At 42.6% G+C, this 17,184-nt stretch overlaps 1 protein-coding gene across 1 annotated transcript; it reads left to right on the top strand.

Moving 5' to 3' along the window:
- The first annotated feature begins 5,214 nt into the window (after window positions 1-5,214).
- LOC131025677 (uncharacterized mitochondrial protein AtMg00310-like) lies at window positions 5,215-5,928 on the top strand. The gene has a single exon (XM_057955496.1). It carries the CDS (start codon window positions 5,215-5,217, stop codon window positions 5,926-5,928), a length of 714 nt encoding a protein of 237 aa, XP_057811479.1.
- The last annotated feature ends 11,256 nt before the right edge of the window (window positions 5,929-17,184 follow it).

Below are 17,184 nucleotides of genomic sequence, written 5' to 3' on the forward strand. Positions count from 1 at the left end.
AACTCCAAAACACTTGGTATGTCTCTTGGACACCAAAAGTCACTTATTAAACATAAAAAAAAAGTAACTTAAAATGAGCATTTTGTGGGCTGCACCCATTTGGACGAAAAATGTGGACATTATTCTTTAATTTGGGCCTCCAAAATATGATAGCTTAATGAGCTCAAACTTCAAGTAGCATCAAGCCCACCAACTTGAATAATATTCACCATTTGGCCCAATGTAGATTGGTCTTGGACTTGGGCTTTAATTTGAGCAACTCCAACACTAATGAACTCCTTTATTTATTGTGTAAGTGATGCAGCCCAAGGTTCGTTAGTACAAGATCCAATGCATGTTCCTGTTGGTCCAGTTACAAGAGCTCGAGCCAAGAAGTTCAAGGAGAGCTTGATGATCTTAGTTGAAGAAGTTTGGAAGCAAGAGTTGATCAAGAAGCCAATTGGAGATTGTGGAGTTGGCGAATTGAGCCCGTGTTTGATTAATCTTATTACGTGCGAGTGGGCCGAAGTGTGAAAGACTTCAATTTTTTATTTATTTAGCTTTATTTCGCAGCCCATTAGTTTAAGGGCCTTTTAATTTTTCGGATTTTTAAAGTAAGGGCCTTGTTTGGCCTATTAGGGCTTGTTTTTAAGTTGTTTCCTTATTAGACTAGGTTTAGTTTTGCCTATATATATGGCTGCTACATGTTGGACGAAAATTAGTCTACTTTTATCAATAAACTTGTGAGTTTTATTTCTCTCTTGAGAATTTCGAATTCCTCTTGATTATTCCAAGACGAATTCAATTATCGACGTAACGGCGAGTCAACCAACCCTCGTCGGGTGTCATTCAGCGTCCCCGAGTTGCTGCGTCAACTGCACGTTGGGGTTTAGGGATCCGTTCGCCTAAATCATTCCGTGGGTTAGATTCAGAGGTTTTGGGATTTCCATCCTTTCCGTTCAAGTTCAGTCTTCCGCGTGCGTTGTGTTCGATCGATCGGCAAGGATCGTATCATTTGGCACCAGAGCCGCGTTTCGTATCCAGGTTTCGTTTTTCGTTTCTGTGTCAAGGGTAGAATTTTAGGGTTTCCGTTTTTCTATTCCGTTTTCTGCGTCCGAATTTTCTTTTCTGTTTTCTGCGTCTGATTTTGTTCTGCTGGGATTTCAATACCATAATATCTTTCGAATTAAGATACCTACGTGTGTCGCAGCCCGATTCCCAAACGCTAGTGATAGCAGGGTACGAGTATCGATACGACTAAAATAAATGAATAAAGAACCATAAGACTTGAATTGAACATCGGCGCGGAAGCTTACATCAAAACATGCCAAGGCAAAGACTCATAATTCGACTCAAGGGTATATTCATCAATATCGTTATGTCTTCTTGAATATTAGAAATTTCAAGAAGAAAAGCAAAGTAGGTACTGCTTACTTTCCATAAGGAATCATAATATCAAGAGTAACACAGCAAAAGACGTATCAATGATATGTATGAAGACATATAATCGCGAGTATATTGCTTGATTTTAAAAGATTAGTGTATCATCTCACTAAGGTTTTATCAACATCGAAAGGAAAACAAAGTACATCGACCCTTAGACTCTAACATCAAAGGGAAACAACAAAGAAAACTTCATCGGTGAAACCATCCCCACCAGCACCAGTCCAATCTCGCTCCATTGCTTAGCCTGCACATTTAGAAATATATGCAGGGCGTGAGTAATAATACTCAGTGGGCAAACGCCGGAAAAACATCAAAGGTGCTCTTAGAGCTATATGTTTGGAACTTGCCATAACATCAGCAAAACACAGAATTAAGTTAGCATCAAAGAATCTGTGCCTGCAGTTTTCATAATCATAACATCATAAAGAAACGATAGCGCTATCAAAGTATTCATCATGCATGTACCACATCTACAACTTATCATTTTATCGGTACTGAGAAGTAGGCCTCCCTCTCAAGTACCGTGACTGGCCGACCCGAAGACGGCTCACAGTCACCTCTGTGTACACAACCCCGCTTGCGGCAGGATCCGAATTCGTCTCATCAGTAGAGGGTAACATACAAGCTCAACATTAAAATTTGGCAAGTCAAACAGTTCTTAAACATCATTTAAGTCAAGATTTGATAAACTCGTAAATATCATCATTTTATTTCAGGAAGCTCATATGATAAACATATACTCAAAATATTGCCCACCTGGAGTCCTTCGCTTAAGCTCGGATAGGAACAGGTGACTTACTTCTTTGTCTCGCTTGGGTCTTCAGGAATCATCAACATCATCACGAAAGTTCATGTGATAAAACAACCTTAGTTAGTACTCAATACTGAAATCCAAACTCGTCTCAACAATAACTTCTCGCTCAACGCCTATTTACTCAGTAAAACTAAATCTCTAGGCATACTCGACTTCTAAGGATTCCCACGTCTTACTCTCGATTTAACTCTCACTCGGACCATACTCATAGCAATCAAGCACATAGGCATGCGCAATCACATAAGCATACAACTTCACATAAAAACATATCACAAACAAGCCAACATAAGCTTGACTCAAAGACCAGAGCAGAGAAATGCTCGGTGGTCAAGGTGGAAAAACTCAGCCGGGCGGAGCGGAGCAGCTCGGCGAAACAGCGGAGAAAATGCTCGCCAGGGCAGAGGAATCAACTTGCCCGGGCAGCGAAGTCATGAACTCTCTGGCAGAGCAGCGGTGAAATGCCAGAGGAATGGCGAACTCTCTGTCGCCAGAGGACTCAATCGTCAGAGGACTCAAAACTCAGAGGGCTCCAAACTCAGAGGACTCAAACTCAAGAGGACTCCAAACTCCAGAGGACTCAACTTCAGAGGACTCGATCGTCAGAGGATTCATCGTCAGAGGAATCAGACGTCAGAGGATTCGATCGTCAGAGGAATCGATCGTCAGAGGAGTCGAACTCAGAGGAATCGATCGTCAGAGGAATCGAACTCAGAGGAATCGATCGTCAGAGGAGTCGAACTCAGAGGAATCGATCGTCAGAGGAATCGAACTCAGAGGAATCGATTTCAGAGGACTCGAACTTCAGAGGAACGAACTCGTTGGCAGAGCAGCGGGAAAATGAACTCTCTGGCATGCCAGCGGGGAAATCGACTTCTCTGGCATGCCAGCGGGAAAACGACTCGGCAGAGCAAAACTCAAGGCAGAACAAAGCGAACAAGAGTAACTCTACACTTCATCGACTTTTCATACTCAGAAATCATCAACCATCACATTAATCCTTTCATCTATTCATGCTCATCGTCAAAACATCATTCAAGACATAACTTACAGATTTTTCCCTATTTCTTATATCCAACTAAATTTTGTAAAAACTCATGCTCAAGACTCAGTTTTGAAAAACACCTCTAAATCACTTCAAATCATCACGTATAACATACATCTCATCACATATAACTCATTTCTCACCCCATTTTTAGAAAATAATCAGAAAGATTTTTGAAGGGCATGAGCCCAAATTTTCGAAAATGGCGAATAAAGTGAAGGGGGAGTTTCTCATGCTTCAGTCATCCTTTTAAACACATATATCACATAAAAAGTCTAGATCCCAAAGGATTCAAACACTTACTCAGGTAGTTTCAAGAAAAGGAAAGCTCCGGTCTCTATTCTTCAAGCATCAAATTCCACTAAACTTTTTGATTTATGAGGAGTAAATGTTTGTGGACTAGATTTAGTGGAGGATTTCACTATGGTTACGTCTGTGTAAACTCGAGCTTGGTCTCCCATGGAGGAGAGAAGAAATGGCGTAAGGGAGAGAGAAGAAGTTGAAAGGCCGAAATGAGAGAAATGACGGAGAGAGAGAGATGCTTCGGTTTTATCAAGACTCTTATTCCATAAGATAAGAAGCATTAAATGCTCAATAGTAGCTTGTCTCCTCCCTTAGCAGCAAGCCTAATCCGGCTGTTTCCACGTGTGAGAAGGGATTAAAATAATGGGTGTGAGTGTAGGAACGTGTGGTGGAAAATAAATCATGTACGCTAATTTTCGAGAATCAGACTGACTCAAAATAATATTAGTGCGCACATATCAGATAAATCACATAACGTCAATTAAATAACTCACACCGTTATCACATTAAAAACGGGTCATCACTCATCATCACTCTAACTTAATCCTCTTTATAGTGATTCACAATCACTACCTCGACTCTATCTCACGTCTTTCATCTCATCATCAAAATCAATTATCATCTCCATCTCAAATCTAACATCATTCTCAGTTCTATCAACTTCTCTATTTTACTCGTCTCGCCATTCATCGGCAACTTCCTTGACTCTATGTCAAACTCATTATTCCTATTTTCTTAATAGCACTGTCAACCTCTGATAACTCGGTATCCGGAAATTCTATTCCCGGTTCCCGACTTAAATTAATCGGCATATATAACTCGACTCGTTTCTCTAATCTCTTCACTCTAACTCCATCATGAGTTTGTCCACTCGTAACTCATAATCTTCACATCTCGACATCTCAGTATTCTCAGTAGTGTTAAAACACTATCTCTTATCATAAGGAAAGGTACGGGGTGTTACAACGTGGTCTGAATTACTCATAAACATACACGCTTATACACATCCATCATCATACAACTTACACACATCCATATAAATCCATACGTCATAATTTCGTTGGGTTCTTGAATTTTCTTTTTTTTCAGAACCTATAGTCTGTTAGGGTCCGAAAAAAAAAAAAAAAAAAAGAATTTCCGAAAATTTTATTGCAGCATCTTGTTCCTACAGTTTACTGGCATCGTATAGAGCCTTTTGGGGCCGTTTCTGCGTACATTTTTTTCCAGTTTTTGATTATTTCTCATGTTTTCTGGAGTCCTTGGGTAGTATAGAGCCTTTCGGGGAAGTTTCAGCGTACACTTTTTCCGGTTTTCGATTACTTCTCGTTGTGTTTTCTGGAATCCTTGGGTAGTATAGAGCGTTTTGAACCAAGCCGTGGCCTTACGCAAGGGGATCCGCTCTCGCATTTTTTATTTCTATTTTGTGCGGAAGCTCTCTCGGGTCTATTACGCAAGGCAGAGACGAACCATAAGAATCCACGGTGCGCGGCTTTGCAGAACTACCCCCCGGATCAGCCACTTACTATTTGCTGACGATTGTATAATCTTTGGGCGTGCTTGCACAGAGGAGATTGGTGAAGTCAAATCCATTCTAGGCCAATATGAAGCGGTGTCAGGTCAGAAAGTTAGTATGGATAAATCTGCCATCTCATTCAGTTTTGGAGTGGAGGAGACCCTCAAATCCAATTTGGCTGCACAACTTGGAGTGAGGCGTGAGAATTTTCAAGGCAAGCACCTGGGCATCCCTTGTGTTGTTGGAAAATCCAAAGTGGAGATATTTCAAATTCTGGTGGATCGCACACGGAAAAAGGCAAAGGATTGGAAGCGCCGTTTCCTATCCGGTGTGGGAAAGGTGGTGCTAATTCAATCGGTTCTCCAATCTATACCAACGTACTTGATGAGCTGTTTTTCCGTACCCGAGCAAATTTGTCAGCAACTTAACAGTTTAGCAGCGAGCTTTTGTTGGGGACAGAAGAAGGATGAAAGAAGGATACATTGGAAGAGCTGGAGAAAACTTTGTGTTCCCAAAAATGAAGGTGGGAAGGGATTCAGAGACATAAGCTTGTTCAACCAAGCAATGCTCGCAAAACAAACATGGCGGATACTACAAAATGGCTCGACTCTCCTGGCCCGTTCTTTAAAAGCAAGATACTTCCCTCGGACGGACATTCTCTTGGCTAGTAAAGCCCATAATCCCTCTTTTGTTTGGAGAAGCTTACTAGCGGGACGTGATCTTCTGATGAAAGGCATTGTGTGGAAAGTTGGTGATGGGGAAAGAATTCGCATTGGGAAAGATTGTTGGATTCTGATAAGAACTTCGCCGGCAATTACCGGAAAACTATGAAGTTTCTCCAGAAATCACAAACAATATCGCAAAGAACTGGAAAAAACTCCGATCTATTTGATTTGTACGCGGAAGACTGAAATTGAACGGAACAAATTGAAATTACAGATAAGAGATGGAATGCCTCAAAACCCCTGAATCTAAACCACGAAATGATCTAGGCGAATAATTCCCTAAACCCCAACGTGCATTTGATGCAGGAACTCGGAGACGCTGAATGACACACGGCGAGGGATGGAGATCTCGTCGATAGGTTGAATCCTTGTTTATCAAGAAGAATTCGAAACTTGAGAGAGAACTAAACTCACTGTTTTTAATATCAAAATTGTCTAACTTTTCAAACACATAACAGCCCTATTTATAGGGAACTGGAAACCCTACGTAAAAAGGAAATAAACAGAAATTAAAGAAATAACGGAACTTGTTCAACAAGTCAAAAGAATCCCCAGCGAGGACTCCTATGAAAAGCGCATTGGAATCGAGTCTGCTCTGGCAAAGCCAGAGGAATCAAGTCTTCTCTGGCGGGTTGAATCTGCTCGGGCAGACTCCATTTGGAACTCTCTGCTCGAGTAGACTCCACTTGATTTCTCTGCTCGGCAGACTCGCTGTGACTTCTCTGCTCGGGCAGGCTCGACGTGAATTCTCTGCTCGGGCAGACTCGATGTGAATTCTTCCGCTCCTCTGGCAAGGCCAGATGAATCGAGTCTTTTCTGGGCGGCATGATTCCGCTGTTATGGCACAGTGATATGATCCTTGCCGATCAAATCGAACACCACGCAAACGGAAGACTTGAAAAACGAGCAGAAGATGGAATCCCAAAACCTCTGAATCTAACCCACGGAATGATTTAGGCGAGTGGAATCCCTAAACCCCAACATGCAGTTGACGCAGCAACTCGGAGACGCTGAATGACACCCGACGAGAGATGGTAGACTCGCCGTTACGTCGATAATTGAATTCGTCTTGGAATAATCAAGAGGAATTCGAAAATCTCAAGAGAGAAATAAAACTCACAAGTTTATTGATAAAAGTTGGTTAATTTTCGTCCAACATGTAGCAGCCATATATATAGGCAAAACTAAACCTAGTCTAATAAGGAAACAACTTAAAAACAAGCCCTAATAGGCCAAACAAGGCCCTTACTTTAAAATCCGAAAATTAACAAGGCCCTTAAACTAATGGGCTGCGAAATAAAGCTAAATAAATAAAATTGAGCCCACTTGCACGTAATAAGATTAATCAAACACGGGCTCAATTCGCCAACTCCACAATCTCCAATTGGCTTCTTGATCAACTCTTGCTTCCAAACTTCTTCAACTAAGATCATCAAGCTCTCCTTGAACTTCTTGGCTCGAGCTCTTGTAACTGGACCAACAGGAACATGCACCGGGTCTTGCACCAACGAACCTTGGGCTGCATCATTCCCCTCCTCTTGAAGAGAATTTGTCCTCAAATCCAAAGCATCACCTACATCAAAAGGACTCAAATCAGTCACATTAAAAGAAGCACTCACATTATACTCACCTGGTAAGTCCAACTTGTAGGCATTGTCATTGATGCGCTCTAACACTTGCAATGGACCGTCGCCTCTAGGAAGTAACTTGGATCTCCGCTGCAATGGAAACCTTTCCTTGCGCGTGCAGCCATACCCAATCACCGGGCTCAAACACTACTTTGCGACGTCCTTGGCTCGCTCGGCATACTGCTTCGTGCGCCTCTCAATATTCATCCTTGCCTTCTCATGAATCTGCTTCACAAAATCAGCCTTTTTCTTGCCATCAAGGTTAGTATACTCATGCTCAGGTAAGGGAGATAAATCCAATGGAGTCAAAGGATTAAATCCATACACAATCTCAAATGGCGAAAATTGAGTAGCAGAATGAACAGAACGATTATAAGCAAACTCAACATGTGATACGATCCTTGCCGATCGATCGAACACAACGCACACGGAAGACTGAACTGGAACGGAAAGGATGGAAATCCCAAAACCTCTGAATCTAACCACGGAATGATATAGGCGACTGAATGCCCTATACCCCAACGTGAAGTTGACGCAGCAACTCGGGGACGCTGAATGACACCCGACGAGGGTTGGTTGACTCGCCGTTACGTCGATAATTGAATTCGTCTTGGAATAATCAAGAGGAATTCGGAATTCTCAAGAGAGAAATAAAACTCACAAGTTTATTGATAAAAGTAGGCTGCAAATTTCGTCCAACACAAAGCCTTATATATAGGCAAAGTAAAGACTAAACCTAACTTGACTAACAAGCAAAAAGAAGCCCTAATTTCGAAATTCACAAGGCTGCCAAACAAGGCCCTTATTAATTCGAAAATAACAAAGCCCTTTAAACTAATGGGCTGCGAAAATAACAAGACTGAAATAAATAAATGAAGTCCTCAAAATAAATAAAATCTAAAAGCTTCGGCCCACTCGCATGTAATGAGATTAATTAAGCACGGGCTCAATTCGCCAACTCCAATGGGTCTCTTCATCAACTCTTGAGCCCACACTTCTTGAACTAAGCTCATCAAGCTCTCCTTGAACTTCTTGGCTCGTGCTCTTGTAACCGGACCAACAGGAACATGCACCGGGTCTTGCACCAACGAACCTTGGGCTGCATCATTCCCCTCCTCTTGAAGTGGATTTGTCCTCAAATCCAAAGCATCACCTACATCAAAAGGACTCAAATCAGTCACATTAAAAGAAGCACTCACACTATACTCACCTGGTAAGTCCAACTTGTAGGCATTGTCATTGATGCGCTCCAACACTTGAAATGGCCCGTCGCCTCTAGGAAGTAACTTGGATCTCCGCTGCAATGGAAACCTTTCCTTGCGCATGTGCAGCCATACCCAATCACCGGGCTCAAACACTACTTTGCGACGTCCTTGGTTGGCTCGCTCGGCATACTGCTTCGTGCGCCTCTCAATATTCATCCTTGCCTTCTCATGAATCTGCTTCACAAAATCAGCCTTTTTTTCTTGCCATCAAGGTTAGTATACTCATGCTCAGGTAAGGGAGATAAATCCAATGGAGTCAAAGGATTAAATCCATACACAATCTCAAATGGCGAAAATTGAGTAGCAGAATGAACAGAACGATTATAAGCAAACTCAACATGTGATACGATCCTTGCCGATCGATCGAACACAACGCACACGGAAGACTGAACTGGAACGGAAAGGATGGAAATCCCAAAACCTCTGAATCTAACCACGGAATGATATAGGCGACTGAATGCCCTATACCCCAACGTGAAGTTGACGCAGCAACTCGGGGACGCTGAATGACACCCGACGAGGGTTGGTTGACTCGCCGTTACGTCGATAATTGAATTCGTCTTGGAATAATCAAGAGGAATTCGGAATTCTCAAGAGAGAAATAAAACTCACAAGTTTATTGATAAAAGTAGGCTGCAAATTTCGTCCAACACAAAGCCTTATATATAGGCAAAGTAAAGACTAAACCTAACTTGACTAACAAGCAAAAAGAAGCCCTAATTTCGAAATTCACAAGGCTGCCAAACAAGGCCCTTATTAATTCGAAAATAACAAAGCCCTTTAAACTAATGGGCTGCGAAAATAACAAGACTGAAATAAATAAATGAAGTCCTCAAAATAAATAAAATCTAAAAGCTTCGGCCCACTCGCATGTAATGAGATTAATTAAGCACGGGCTCAATTCGCCAACTCCAATGGGTCTCTTCATCAACTCTTGAGCCCACACTTCTTGAACTAAGCTCATCAAGCTCTCCTTGAACTTCTTGGCTCGTGCTCTTGTAACCGGACCAACAGGAACATGCACCGGGTCTTGCACCAACGAACCTTGGGCTGCATCATTCCCCTCCTCTTGAAGTGGATTTGTCCTCAAATCCAAAGCATCACCTACATCAAAAGGACTCAAATCAGTCACATTAAAAGAAGCACTCACACTATACTCACCTGGTAAGTCCAACTTGTAGGCATTGTCATTGATGCGCTCCAACACTTGAAATGGCCCGTCGCCTCTAGGAAGTAACTTGGATCTCCGCTGCAATGGAAACCTTTCCTTGCGCATGTGCAGCCATACCCAATCACCGGGCTCAAACACTACTTTGCGACGTCCTTGGTTGGCTCGCTCGGCATACTGCTTCGTGCGCCTCTCAATATTCATCCTTGCCTTCTCATGAATCTGCTTCACAAAATCAGCCTTTTTTTCTTGCCATCAAGGTTAGTATACTCATGCTCAGGTAAGGGAGATAAATCCAATGGAGTCAAAGGATTAAATCCATACACAATCTCAAATGGCGAAAATTGAGTAGCAGAATGAACAGAACGATTATAAGCAAACTCAACATGTGATACGATCCTTGCCGATCGATCGAACACAACGCACACGGAAGACTGAACTGGAACGGAAAGGATGGAAATCCCAAAACCTCTGAATCTAACCACGGAATGATATAGGCGACTGAATGCCCTATACCCCAACGTGAAGTTGACGCAGCAACTCGGGGACGCTGAATGACACCCGACGAGGGTTGGTTGACTCGCCGTTACGTCGATAATTGAATTCGTCTTGGAATAATCAAGAGGAATTCGGAATTCTCAAGAGAGAAATAAAACTCACAAGTTTATTGATAAAAGTAGGCTGCAAATTTCGTCCAACACAAAGCCTTATATATAGGCAAAGTAAAGACTAAACCTAACTTGACTAACAAGCAAAAAGAAGCCCTAATTTCGAAATTCACAAGGCTGCCAAACAAGGCCCTTATTAATTCGAAAATAACAAAGCCCTTTAAACTAATGGGCTGCGAAAATAACAAGACTGAAATAAATAAATGAAGTCCTCAAAATAAATAAAATCTAAAAGCTTCGGCCCACTCGCATGTAATGAGATTAATTAAGCACGGGCTCAATTCGCCAACTCCAATGGGTCTCTTCATCAACTCTTGAGCCCACACTTCTTGAACTAAGCTCATCAAGCTCTCCTTGAACTTCTTGGCTCGTGCTCTTGTAACCGGACCAACAGGAACATGCACCGGGTCTTGCACCAACGAACCTTGGGCTGCATCATTCCCCTCCTCTTGAAGTGGATTTGTCCTCAAATCCAAAGCATCACCTACATCAAAAGGACTCAAATCAGTCACATTAAAAGAAGCACTCACACTATACTCACCTGGTAAGTCCAACTTGTAGGCATTGTCATTGATGCGCTCCAACACTTGAAATGGCCCGTCGCCTCTAGGAAGTAACTTGGATCTCCGCTGCAATGGAAACCTTTCCTTGCGCATGTGCAGCCATACCCAATCACCGGGCTCAAACACTACTTTGCGACGTCCTTGGTTGGCTCGCTCGGCATACTGCTTCGTGCGCCTCTCAATATTCATCCTTGCCTTCTCATGAATCTGCTTCACAAAATCAGCCTTTTTTCTTGCCATCAAGGTTAGTATACTCATGCTCAGGTAAGGGAGATAAATCCAATGGAGTCAAAGGATTAAATCCATACACAATCTCAAATGGCGAAAATTGAGTAGCAGAATGAACAGAACGATTATAAGCAAACTCAACATGTGATACGATCCTTGCCGATCGATCGAACACAACGCACACGGAAGACTGAACTGGAACGGAAAGGATGGAAATCCCAAAACCTCTGAATCTAACCACGGAATGATATAGGCGACTGAATGCCCTATACCCCAACGTGAAGTTGACGCAGCAACTCGGGGACGCTGAATGACACCCGACGAGGGTTGGTTGACTCGCCGTTACGTCGATAATTGAATTCGTCTTGGAATAATCAAGAGGAATTCGGAATTCTCAAGAGAGAAATAAAACTCACAAGTTTATTGATAAAAGTAGGCTGCAAATTTCGTCCAACACAAAGCCTTATATATAGGCAAAGTAAAGACTAAACCTAACTTGACTAACAAGCAAAAAGAAGCCCTAATTTCGAAATTCACAAGGCTGCCAAACAAGGCCCTTATTAATTCGAAAATAACAAAGCCCTTTAAACTAATGGGCTGCGAAAATAACAAGACTGAAATAAATAAATGAAGTCCTCAAAATAAATAAAATCTAAAAGCTTCGGCCCACTCGCATGTAATGAGATTAATTAAGCACGGGCTCAATTCGCCAACTCCAATGGGTCTCTTCATCAACTCTTGAGCCCACACTTCTTGAACTAAGCTCATCAAGCTCTCCTTGAACTTCTTGGCTCGTGCTCTTGTAACCGGACCAACAGGAACATGCACCGGGTCTTGCACCAACGAACCTTGGGCTGCATCATTCCCCTCCTCTTGAAGTGGATTTGTCCTCAAATCCAAAGCATCACCTACATCAAAAGGACTCAAATCAGTCACATTAAAAGAAGCACTCACACTATACTCACCTGGTAAGTCCAACTTGTAGGCATTGTCATTGATGCGCTCCAACACTTGAAATGGCCCGTCGCCTCTAGGAAGTAACTTGGATCTCCGCTGCAATGGAAACCTTTCCTTGCGCATGTGCAGCCATACCCAATCACCGGGCTCAAACACTACTTTGCGACGTCCTTGGTTGGCTCGCTCGGCATACTGCTTCGTGCGCCTCTCAATATTCATCCTTGCCTTCTCATGAATCTGCTTCACAAAATCAGCCTTTTTTTCTTGCCATCAAGGTTAGTATACTCATGCTCAGGTAAGGGAGATAAATCCAATGGAGTCAAAGGATTAAATCCATACACAATCTCAAATGGCGAAAATTGAGTAGCAGAATGAACAGAACGATTATAAGCAAACTCAACATGTGATACGATCCTTGCCGATCGATCGAACACAACGCACACGGAAGACTGAACTGGAACGGAAAGGATGGAAATCCCAAAACCTCTGAATCTAACCACGGAATGATATAGGCGACTGAATGCCCTATACCCCAACGTGAAGTTGACGCAGCAACTCGGGGACGCTGAATGACACCCGACGAGGGTTGGTTGACTCGCCGTTACGTCGATAATTGAATTCGTCTTGGAATAATCAAGAGGAATTCGGAATTCTCAAGAGAGAAATAAAACTCACAAGTTTATTGATAAAAGTAGGCTGCAAATTTCGTCCAACACAAAGCCTTATATATAGGCAAAGTAAAGACTAAACCTAACTTGACTAACAAGCAAAAAGAAGCCCTAATTTCGAAATTCACAAGGCTGCCAAACAAGGCCCTTATTAATTCGAAAATAACAAAGCCCTTTAAACTAATGGGCTGCGAAAATAACAAGACTGAAATAAATAAATGAAGTCCTCAAAATAAATAAAATCTAAAAGCTTCGGCCCACTCGCATGTAATGAGATTAATTAAGCACGGGCTCAATTCGCCAACTCCAATGGGTCTCTTCATCAACTCTTGAGCCCACACTTCTTGAACTAAGCTCATCAAGCTCTCCTTGAACTTCTTGGCTCGTGCTCTTGTAACCGGACCAACAGGAACATGCACCGGGTCTTGCACCAACGAACCTTGGGCTGCATCATTCCCCTCCTCTTGAAGTGGATTTGTCCTCAAATCCAAAGCATCACCTACATCAAAAGGACTCAAATCAGTCACATTAAAAGAAGCACTCACACTATACTCACCTGGTAAGTCCAACTTGTAGGCATTGTCATTGATGCGCTCCAACACTTGAAATGGCCCGTCGCCTCTAGGAAGTAACTTGGATCTCCGCTGCAATGGAAACCTTTCCTTGCGCATGTGCAGCCATACCCAATCACCGGGCTCAAACACTACTTTGCGACGTCCTTGGTTGGCTCGCTCGGCATACTGCTTCGTGCGCCTCTCAATATTCATCCTTGCCTTCTCATGAATCTGCTTCACAAAATCAGCCTTTTTTTCTTGCCATCAAGGTTAGTATACTCATGCTCAGGTAAGGGAGATAAATCCAATGGAGTCAAAGGATTAAATCCATACACAATCTCAAATGGCGAAAATTGAGTAGCAGAATGAACAGAACGATTATAAGCAAACTCAACATGTGATACGATCCTTGCCGATCGATCGAACACAACGCACACGGAAGACTGAACTGGAACGGAAAGGATGGAAATCCCAAAACCTCTGAATCTAACCACGGAATGATATAGGCGACTGAATGCCCTATACCCCAACGTGAAGTTGACGCAGCAACTCGGGGACGCTGAATGACACCCGACGAGGGTTGGTTGACTCGCCGTTACGTCGATAATTGAATTCGTCTTGGAATAATCAAGAGGAATTCGGAATTCTCAAGAGAGAAATAAAACTCACAAGTTTATTGATAAAAGTAGGCTGCAAATTTCGTCCAACACAAAGCCTTATATATAGGCAAAGTAAAGACTAAACCTAACTTGACTAACAAGCAAAAAGAAGCCCTAATTTCGAAATTCACAAGGCTGCCAAACAAGGCCCTTATTAATTCGAAAATAACAAAGCCCTTTAAACTAATGGGCTGCGAAAATAACAAGACTGAAATAAATAAATGAAGTCCTCAAAATAAATAAATCTAAAAGCTTCGGCCCACTCGCATGTAATGAGATTAATTAAGCACGGGCTCAATTCGCCAACTCCAATGGGTCTCTTCATCAACTCTTGAGCCCACACTTCTTGAACTAAGCTCATCAAGCTCTCCTTGAACTTCTTGGCTCGTGCTCTTGTAACCGGACCAACAGGAACATGCACCGGGTCTTGCACCAACGAACCTTGGGCTGCATCATTCCCCTCCTCTTGAAGTGGATTTGTCCTCAAATCCAAAGCATCACCTACATCAAAAGGACTCAAATCAGTCACATTAAAAGAAGCACTCACACTATACTCACCTGGTAAGTCCAACTTGTAGGCATTGTCATTGATGCGCTCCAACACTTGAAATGGCCCGTCGCCTCTAGGAAGTAACTTGGATCTCCGCTGCAATGGAAACCTTTCCTTGCGCATGTGCAGCCATACCCAATCACCGGGCTCAAACACTACTTTGCGACGTCCTTGGTTGGCTCGCTCGGCATACTGCTTCGTGCGCCTCTCAATATTCATCCTTGCCTTCTCATGAATCTGCTTCACAAAATCAGCCTTTTTTTCTTGCCATCAAGGTTAGTATACTCATGCTCAGGTAAGGGAGATAAATCCAATGGAGTCAAAGGATTAAATCCATACACAATCTCAAATGGCGAAAATTGAGTAGCAGAATGAACAGAACGATTATAAGCAAACTCAACATGAGGCAAACAATCTTCCCAAGACTTAATGTACTTCTTGATAATAGCTCTAAGCAAAGTAGACAAAGTTCCTATTCACTACCTCTGTTTGACCATCAGTTTGTGGATGACAAGTAGTAGAAAACAAAAGTTTAGTACCCAACTTACACCACAAAGTCTTCCAAAAGTAGCTCAAGAACTTCGAATCCCTATCAGAAACAATAGTCCTAGGCATGCCATGCAATCTAACAATCTCTCTAAAGAATAGATCAGCTACATGAGATTCATCATCAGATTTATGACATGGAATAAAATGTGCCATCTTAGAAAATCGATCAACAACCACAAAGATGGAATCTCGACCACGCTTAGTCCTAGGCAAACCTAACACAAAATCCATAGAAATATCAATCCAAGGTGCTGTAGGAATAGGCAATGGTGTATACAATCCATGGGAACTCACCCTAGACTTAGCTTGTTTACATGTAACACATCTACCACAAATTCTCTCAACATCACGTTTCATATGAGGCCAAAAGAAATGCTCATGCAGAACAGCTAAAGTCTTACCAATGCCAAAATGTCCCATCAAACCCCCACCATGAGACTCAAGCAATAACAACTCACGTAAAGAACATTTAGGAACACATAACTTATTCTTCCTAAAAAGATAGTCATCATGCCTAAAATACTCTCCACTAGCAGCTCTCGCACATGCTTGATAAATCTCACCAAAATCACCATCATGCTCATACAAACTCTTGATACACTCAAAACCAAGCAACTTAGCATCTAAAGTAGAGATCAAGGCATACCTCCGAGAAAGTGCGTCAGCCACCACATTCTCTTTACCTTGCTTGTATTTGATGACGTAGGGAAACGTCTCAATGAACTCCATCCACCTCGCATGCCGCTTGTTCAACTTGTGCTGCCCCTTCAAGTGTTTCAACGACTCGTGATCCGTGTGAATGACGAACTCATTGGGCCACAAGTAGTGCTGCCACGTTTGCAAAGCTCTCACCAATGCGTACAGCTCCTTATCATACGTGGGATAACTCAACGTCGCCCCGTTTAGCTTCTCGCTGAAGTACGCAATGGGTCGTCTCTCTTGCATCAACACTGCACCAATGCCAACACCAGAAGCATCACATTCAATCTCAAAAGATTTGGAGAAATTAGGAAGAGATAATACCGGGGCGTGGGTCAATTTGTATTTCAACTGCTGAAATGCATCCTCTTGCGCCTTGCCCCACTTAAACTCTACATTCTTCTTGATGACTTCCGTCAAAGGTGCTGCAACACTGCTAAAATGAGGCACGAATCGCCTGTAGAAGCTAGCAAGTCCATGAAAGCTTCGAACTGCTGCCACGTTCGTCGGCGTTGGCCACTCCTGGATAGCTCGTATCTTCTCCTCATCAACCTGTACACCCTGTGCACTAACAACAAAACCAAGAAACACAAGCTTGTCCGTACCGAAGGTGCACTTCTTAAGGTTAGCAAACAACTTTTCCTTTCGAAGCACATCCATAACAGACCTCAAATGTTCAACATGCTCATCATGATTCTGGCTATAAATGAGGATATCATCAAAGTAGACAACAACAAATCTGCCAATGAAAGCACGCAAAACATGATTCATAAGACGCATGAACGTACTAGGCGCATTAGTCAAACCAAAAGGCATAACTAACCACTCATACAAACCAAGTTTTGTCTTAAAAGCAGTTTTCCATTCATCACCTTCCTTAATCCTAATCTGATGGTATCCACTACGCAAATCGATCTTAGAAAAGACACAAGAACCATGCAACTCATCTAGCATATCATCTAAACGAGGGATAGGATGTCGATACTTTACCGTGATGTTATTGATGGCTCGGCAATCACAGCACATCCTCAAAGACGAGTCCTTCTTTGGTACAAGTAGAACGGGTACCGCACAAGGACTCAAACTCTCCCTCACATGCCCTTTGGCCAATAACTCGCCAATTTGCCTCTCCAACTCCTTTGTCTCCTCCGGATTGGTTCGGTAAGCTGGTCGGTTCGGCAGTGTAGCGCCGGGCACAAAGTCAAT

Source organism: Salvia miltiorrhiza, chromosome 1, assembly GCF_028751815.1.
Source record: "Salvia miltiorrhiza cultivar Shanhuang (shh) chromosome 1, IMPLAD_Smil_shh, whole genome shotgun sequence".
NCBI lineage: Eukaryota > Viridiplantae > Streptophyta > Magnoliopsida > Lamiales > Lamiaceae > Salvia > Salvia miltiorrhiza.

Excerpts from the sequence above, each read along its gene's own strand:
- LOC131025677 (XM_057955496.1), top strand. The coding sequence starts at position 5,215 with ATGGATAAATCTGCCATCTCATTCAGTTTTGGAGTGGAGGAGACCCTC.